This window comes from Ammospiza nelsoni, chromosome 3 (assembly GCF_027579445.1).
Source record: "Ammospiza nelsoni isolate bAmmNel1 chromosome 3, bAmmNel1.pri, whole genome shotgun sequence".
Classification (NCBI taxonomy): domain Eukaryota; kingdom Metazoa; phylum Chordata; class Aves; order Passeriformes; family Passerellidae; genus Ammospiza; species Ammospiza nelsoni.
Window position 1 is genome coordinate 15,477,117 of NC_080635.1, and position 8,205 is coordinate 15,485,321.

The 8,205-nt window shown below is 48.6% G+C and overlaps 1 protein-coding gene across 1 annotated transcript; it reads left to right on the forward strand.

Moving 5' to 3' along the window:
- The first annotated feature begins 873 nt into the window (after window positions 1-873).
- LGALSL (galectin like) lies at window positions 874-7,272 on the forward strand. Its single transcript, XM_059468140.1, has 5 exons — window positions 874-1,028; window positions 1,158-1,229; window positions 1,438-1,526; window positions 1,986-2,163; window positions 4,892-7,272. The coding sequence occupies exons 1-5, from the start codon at window positions 996-998 to the stop codon at window positions 5,033-5,035; spliced, it is 516 nt and encodes a 171-aa protein (XP_059324123.1). The 5' UTR covers window positions 874-995; the 3' UTR covers window positions 5,036-7,272.
- The last annotated feature ends 933 nt before the right edge of the window (window positions 7,273-8,205 follow it).

The following is an 8,205-nucleotide window of genomic DNA, read 5'->3' on the forward strand; positions in this document are numbered from 1 at the left end:
TAAAGGGATGCTCATGCCATCAAATCCCAGCGGTGAAAAAGCGACAAGAAAGCCTTCCTCAATTCCCCACACCCAAGACCCTGAACTCATCAAAAGGGCCGTGGCAGCACGTTTGGCGGGTCGGGTCACTCCTGCTGTGGTTCAGGCGAGGCAATCCTGGCGCGGCACGGGCAGGGCCGGTGGCCGGGGGTGGCCGCGCTCCCGCAGAGCGGGACACCGCAGCCACCGCCGCGTTGCGTAACCACGGCCACTGCCTGTCGATGGGAGCTCACGGGCACGGCCGGCTTATGCAATTACCGCGCCTCGCCGGAGGCTGCAGGGACGGCGGGCCCGGGGCAGCTGAGCCGCACTCGGCCGGGACACTGCCCTCACCCTCGGAGCTCTGCCCAGCCCTGAGGGTGCTCGCCACGGGGCACGAAGGGGAGACGGGTGGAGGTTCATTTCGAAGGGGCCGAGCAGTGTCCCCACCTCTGGAGGGAGGGAGGGAGTCACCCAGGACGCCCGGCTTGGCACATTCCCTTCGCCGAGGTGTCCAAGCTCGACATAAAGGTGATCCCTGACATGATGGGCGCGGGGCTGCAGCGGCCTCTCCCCAGGCACCCATCACCTGCAGGCGCCAGGTGAGGGGCCCGGGCCCACCGCCGTCCCTCAGCTCAGCGGAGCCGCGCTCGCCCCGCTCGCCGAGGGACGGCCCCGCCGCGGGGCTGCGGAGCGCAGCAAGCGGCAGCAGCCCCCGCCCCGCCCTGCCCGGCTCCCCCTCGGGCCAAGGGCTGGGCTCCCCGCCGGGCGAGGCAGTGCCAGCCGGCCACCTCCCCTCCTCCTCTTCCTCCTCCGCCTCCTCCTCCTCGCCTTCCTACTTCTGCACCGGCTCCGCTCCGGCTGCGCCGCTACCCCTCCGCCGCCTGGCTGCCAAAGACCCCCCTCCCTCCCTCCATCCCTCCCTCCCTCCCTCTCCCCCGCCCTGTCCCCAGCGCCGCCGCCACCGCTTCCACAAGATGGCGGGGACCGTGGCCGAGCGGGACGCGCTGGTGAGTGCGGCTGTGGGCACCGGGACGGGCACCGGGACGGGCCTGGGATCCAAGCAGGGCACCTGCGGAGCGGGGCGGGCTGGGGGGCTCCGCGTGGCCCTGCCTCAGCCCTCTCCCTTTTACCTGCAGAAAATAGAGGACGGGCATTTAAACAACTCCCTGGGATCTCCGGTGCAAGCTGATGTGTACTTCCCTCGCCTGGTAAATCACCTTTGTTGTTTTTTTTTTGTTTGTTTGTTTGTTTCGTTTTGTTTTTTTTTTTTTTTTTTTTTTTTCTGGTGGGGGTGGTGGTGTATTTTATTTTGTTAACCCCTTTACTGTCCGCCGCCCCCGCTCATCTCGGGCTGCACAAGGGCGGCCGCTGCTGATGCCGAGCTGACCCTCGTCACCTTCCCCCTGTCCTTTCCAGATCGTCCCCTTCTGTGGGCACATCAAAGGAGGAATGAGGCCGGGAAAGAAGATCTTAGTTATGGGCATAGTGGACCTCAACCCCGAGAGGTAACACCTGGACAGGGCTGCCCGTGCCGGAGGCGCCGGGCCCGGGGAGGGGGCCAAGGGGGGCGGCCACCCGCACGTACACACATATATCCGCACGGATCCCTCCTTTCTGGAAAGGATTATTTTTATAATTTTAAATATAGCATGCTGGTTTCTCCTTTGACCCATAGAGGGGGCATTTCTTCAAGGGATTCCGTTTTTACTTGGGAGTCAAGGAGCATATCAAGCATATATATCTGTGTATATGTACAGATATATGCCCAACGCCATGCACATACACACATATGTATTCCATAACCATGTTGTTGTCCCTGTTGAGCTGTCAGAGAGCTCTGAATGAGCTGTCTTCCAGCCTGTGCCACTATATGGCTTTAATAAGCTGAGAAATAAGACTGACGGCATTTGGGGCTTATTTGCTTTTTTTCTGGCTGAATGAGAGCTGTTCTGTTTGTGTTGCAGCTTTGGCATCAGTCTGACTTGTGGGGAGTCAGAAGATCCTCCTGCGGATGTAGCCATAGAACTGAAAGCTGTGTTTACAGAGAGACAGTTTGTCAGAAACTCTTGTGTAGCCGGAGAATGGGGGGAAGAGCAGTCGTCTATTCCTTACTTTCCATTTATACCGGACCAGCCTTTTAGGGTGAGTACCAGGATGGCAGTGGCTTACACCATGTCTGATAAAGTGTCATTTGATACGAGTTGCAGCAGAACCTAACGTGCCTTTCATGAAATCACAGTGCAGCCCGCACTGCTTGAGTTGAGACACCAGTTGCTGGTTTGTTTGTATCCATTGAGTTGCATGGAGATCCTGCTGCTACGTGCAGCTGCAGGCAGTTCGGATGGGGCTGGGGACACCTCACCTGGGCGCTATGACAAGTCGGAGGTTGTAATACTGTGTGATGAAGCGCAACTTCCTGAGCTTAGTTTTATAACCATAAATTAAGAGGTACCTCTATGTTATTAGTGCATTACAAGTTATTACTGGAGAATGTTAATATTCAGTGGGGCTGCTGTATATATTGATGGTTTTTTTAATGGACATACTGTTCGCAATTTAGTGCAGCTAATAAGGATCACGTTCATCCTTTGTCCCCAGGGATGTTACGTTAAGGTTGACCGTAGCTCTTCGTGTTAGCAGATTAAACAGCTAAGCAATAGAGGTATTCTTTTCTGAACCCTGGGATTAAACCTTCTGACAAATTTAAATCTGTAGTCACTTGACAGCAGTGTACATGGAAGTGCTGTGGTGCTGTGGATGGACTGGGTTGACCTAGAAGCAGAGTCCCATCTGTAGTGTTTATGGTTATGTGAAGACGTCTTTGCAAATCAGGACTAACAAAGTATGTGGCTGCAGAGGGCTGCTTCCCTCTCACTACATTGAGGAAAAAAGGCTGCATGCCTTTTCCATGCAGCTGACCCAGAAAACCCCTCCTCCTCCCTGTCCCTCTTACAAAACCTCACTGGCCCCTCTGCTAAATGCCAGTGCTATGACCAGCTGCCAAACTCTCTTAATCCTTCTTGCCCCCAAGATAATCTTCCCCAACCCCAAAAGCTCACCATCTCCCCAGATGCTTGCTGTTAAGAGGGTGTTTATACGACTGGTTTTGCTGCAAATTGGTTGCGCTCTACTTGTTTCTACAAACTCACCCTCCCATCAGAACTGGCAACACCCTTTGGTGGTGTGGGAAATGTACTTGAAAAGGCTTGGAGGCTGGGTCCTGCTCCATCTGAAAGGGTTCCACTGCCTTCTGCACTGGGTGGTGACTGGGCCCTCAGACGAGCCAGACAAATTACCCAGAGCAAGTTTTGTGCACGTCCCACTAATGAGAGATGATGTTACAGGACAGCAAAATTGCACATCTAGCATGGGAGACTGTACAAGGAGAGTTATTTTGCCTTTTTTTTCCTCCTATTTTCCCAAATGCCTAAACAGAATTGAGGCTCCCAATTGACTTTGTACCTTTGATGGTCTCCATCTCAGTGAATAAATTAAGACTATTAAGTGTTCTTGCCAATTACTTGTGATCCAGTCCAATTAGCACTGTGTCGTGGCCGCAGGTGATGTGAAAAGCGGACCGTGAGCAGTGTTAACCATATCTTTTACATAACAAGGCCTCAGGCAGGCACTGCTGCAGTGACACAGGAGCTCCATGGCAGCACAGCCTCTTCTTGGTACCTGGTGCACTACCAGAGATCCAGGGGTTCCAGCTCTCCTGGACTGCCTGCTGCCACTTCTCCTGGTGCAACGTGCCACTTGGGCTTTGGCACAGTCAGTCTGTCATGGGCCCTGTTCCCATTTTTATACACTGGAATAGCAGCAGAGTCAAGTGTTTGGTAGCAGCACTTCACTCTGGATTTCCAGCTTCTGGAAATGACCCAGGATTTACATGTGGCTTCCCTGAAGATTTTCTTCTTAGTGTGTCCAGACCTGGAGATCTCCAAGAGCCTGTAAAAGTGTACATTTTGTGCCCTCATGTCCCAGCTTCCTGCTGGGGCAGTTCCAAGCAAAGCTTAACAACAGGGCACCCCCTCAAGCCACCCCAAACATCAGGAATCCCCCCTTGTTCAGCTCCAGGTTTGTTGCTTTTCCAGAGCATTTCTGCAGGTCTCTCAGGAGGAGGGATGAGCTGTGTCCCTCCCTGATCCTGTTTGTGCCTCCTGAGAACTGTCTAGCTGAATTCCCAGCAATCCTGCACTGCATTTCCTTCACTGCAGCCCCAGGATGGAGTCTAGTCTGACAGGGACTGTCTGCAGCCACAGGAGTGAAAGGGTTTTAGTTCTGCTGCAGCTGTGTATGTGTGGGAGGGGAGACCAAAGTTATATCCCCTTTCCTTGTTTACTCCCTTCCAGTAAATTAAAAGTAGTGTGGAAAGCATTGCAGAGGGAGTTGCCTCCTTATGCAGGAAAAAAAAACAAACCCTCAACAAACCACCACCAAAACCAACAACTCTGTAGTCTTTTCTGCCCAGTTAGAGCTGAAACTGTCACACAAGGAATGCAAGGTTTGGGTTGGAGGCTAAATGGCTAAATTTCCTCCTGCTGTGATTAGCAGTTTGAGTCTGTTTCTGGCATAATTCCAAGACACAAAACCTCCCAGTAGCCAGTGGACTGGGTTGCAGCGTGCTTACTGCTAGCACAAGGTGAGATTCGAGATTGGATTAATGTCCTTGTGCAGCAAGAGCAGATCCATCATAGTGTAACTGGTGTCAAGGGGGCAAACTGGTCTCACCTTTGTCTCTTGCGTGGCACATAAATAGCACAATGTGCAGCTGCACAAAGGCTCTTTGAAGTGCTCCCCATTTGTGTGCTGTGAAACAACTTCCCAGTTACACTGTGAACAACATGCTTCAACATTTTGTCTTTTGCAGGTTGAGATACTTTGCGAGCATCCCCGTTTTAGAATATTTGTGGATGGACATCAGCTCTTTGATTTTTACCACCGTATTGAAACACTGTCAGCAATTGACACAATAAAGATAAATGGAGATCTTCAGCTTACAAAACTGGGCTGAGCTTGTTAGGACTGCAGATTCCAGACCAGCTCAGGTGCCATCGTCCGTTGGGAGCAGTGACAGCCGGCTCTGGACACAGCTATGGTAGGAAGGCTGCCCTCTTCCTTTTCCACATGCAGTTCTTCACTCCTGTGCCGATGAACCGGGCTGTGTTTTATCCTAACGAAGAGCACTCTTGGTTTATAGACATTGAGCTGTTTTTCTTGGATCAAAACAGCCCACCTGTGCTGGATAATCAAATTGGAATGGATTCAGAAAGACTTGCAGTCTCATTTCAAATCTCACAGAAAAGGCAATCTCTGAAATGCAGCGCTAAAACCGGTTACTGAACAGTAGTGACGACAAAACCAAGTTTTTCTTTTGCAAATATTGTTTCTGCACTGAAGTGGAGTAGTGTAGCACAACATAGGGCCATGTGCTGACGTCCTTACCCAGGGCCTGAGCCTGGTTCCATGGAAATCAATGGCAAAACTCCCACTCACTTTAATGGGGTACAATCAAACTGTCTAGTCCTTAGTCAAGCACAATTCCCACTGATTTCTATGGCATTTTTGCACAAACCTTGGGGCCTGCCCTTCTGCTGGTGTAAATCAGCATTACTTCCATAGCTTGTCATGGAATTTTGCTGATTGCCCTCAGCCACTGGTTTGGCCCATGGACTGTGCAAAAACTGACTGAGGGTGTGTGGACACAGCCTGTGTATTTTAGTCAGGGTATTTGCATAGAATGTAGATTGTTATGAGTTTTTGCACAATGTATTGTTAATACAATTTTTAAAACTTATCTGTAGTTTATTTATTTATACTCATTGTATGTATTATTAGTAAAAATGAACAATCTTAAGATTAAGAACAGCAAAGTGTAAACATTTTGAATGTACAAAATGTCTTAGGTTCTTTGGGTAAACTTTACATATCGTTCTTGAAAAACCATGTTTCCTGTCGCACATTTAGTTACATTTTAATGGAGCCCTCTAGGCCCTGGGAAAATGTGGGCATGGTAGTTGGTGGGGGGGAACTCTGCATATTCACTAGAATCTGTTTTTCAGGGCTTACTAACTTTGCTGCACAGGATAGGTTTGAGTTAAAGTTGATCCATTTTAAAAACCTAAACAGCAAATTTGTGGGTTTTACTGTGCTTTCATAACCTGAGAAAAAGTTAAATTTGGCAATCTCTTCATTCAGAAAGAGAACCAGCCTCTTTCCAAGGGAGATGGGAGATTCTTTACACTTGTTTGAGAACATATTTGGCCTTTGATATGACAATTAAAACTTGTCTAGACAGCCAAGTTATTAATGCTTGAAAATCAGCTACGGCACATGAATAATAACTTTTCAAGTAGTTTTTTAAATAGTAGGTATAGCTGTATAAACACAGTCATTGTGCTACACTATAAATGAACACAGCCACTTTTCTTGACTTCTTTAGAACTAAATACACTTTTTTCCTTGGCTGCTCACAGTGGACTTTAGTGGGTCTTTCTGAGTAGTTGTAATCATGATATAAACATACATTTAGGCAATTTTGAAAACACATAATATAGGGACTAAAAAACAGACTATAAAAACATTCTCTGTAGCACAGTATTTAAGAAAAAACAAAAAAGTATCTCACAAACAGAACTATGTTAAACCTGCAATAAAAGTGTGGTTTAAAGCAACCAGAACTGGAATATTCAAAGTTAAGGGTAGAATGCCAATGCAAAGCCTCATTTTGTGCTAATTTGGCCTGCAGTTAAGAAGCCTTAGACTTGCAAGCTGAAATTCCAACTGTGGCTCTAGTCCAAAGCCTGTTGAGGTCAATCAGAGTCCTCCAAGCATAGAAGCCTGATTCTTATTTCTTGCAAGTGCAAATCTGTTTGTTAAGTGGGGGGCTTGTTGCTTCTACTACAGATGAATTAAGAATCAGGCTACCACCTGTAAAATACATATTAAAATTTTAATTTTTAGCCTTAACATTTGACGTTCCCTGACTTTTCTTCCTACTTCCAAAATAAAAGAACCTGTTGTTTTCCAGATGAACTTTTTATCTGGTGTGTGGCTTTTAAGCTGTACATCAGATTCTATTTGTACTCCAGAATGAACTGAAATGTTCCTGTCTTGCTCTGTTTTTACTCTTTTACATGATACATGATGACTGTGTCATTTTCCATTGTATAAAGAATGCTGACAGTGTTTCGATACAAAATATATTCTTTAAAATTATTATAATAAAAATCCAAGGGAAAGGTGCTTCTACATGAGGTATTTTGGATTTTTCTCCAGCTTGGAAATTCCCCATGGTTCCAAAGCTGATGCAGGCAGCAGAGGAGTTCTGTTTGGAGAGAAATGTAGCACCCTTTGTGCCTAGTGCTTTCTCCAGCTGGCCATCCAAAGCCAGGTTTGCTGATGCAGGGCCGGTGCCAGGGCCAGTGGCAAGTGTGAGTGGCACCACGACCCTGCAGTAGCACAAACCCAAAGGGAATCTCCCTGACAGCCCACCAGCAGAGATTCCCCCTCCATGCCTTTACTGTATCCTGGAAAAAGCATTTTGGCTGCCTTGGATTTTCACAGCCCCCACGCATTCGCTCTCCCGCGGGGGCCTGGTGCAGCACAGTGCCTACACCAGGGATGCCAAGGTGAGCTCAGTGCAGTGCCAGGGGCATCTCTGGTGAGAGCCAGGGCCTGGTGCTCCTGCCTTGCTCCTGTTCCCACCTGCTGTGCTGGGCACTCCCATTTGTTCCTGCTCCAGGAGTTTGCTGTCTGGGGAAAATGCTCTTTTGACCCTAATTCTGATTTTGCCTTTGGATAACTGCACCACCTGATCCTGCCCTGTTGTGGTTTCTGAGCCAGGCTTCGAGGCAAGAATGACTGTGAATCCTCTTCTGATGGGTTATGGCTAGGCTGAGAGCTCAAGAAAGGGCAGAAAGTCACAGTTAAAGAAAGCTTACACATCTATCACCTGATTGGAAGTTTCTTTTTTTTTTTTTTTTTGCTTTTGGCACTACCAGACGATGGCAGGAGAAAAAAGGATGATATCTGTGTAACCAAGGGCTGTTCCACTCATGCTTGACTTACACTGGCTGATCATGTTAAAATGCAACTGCAGAACACTTGCATATGCAGTGTAAGTCAGAGAAAACTGAGGCCTTAATTGTTTCTACTTAGTTGGACTTTGGGTCACATCCAGAC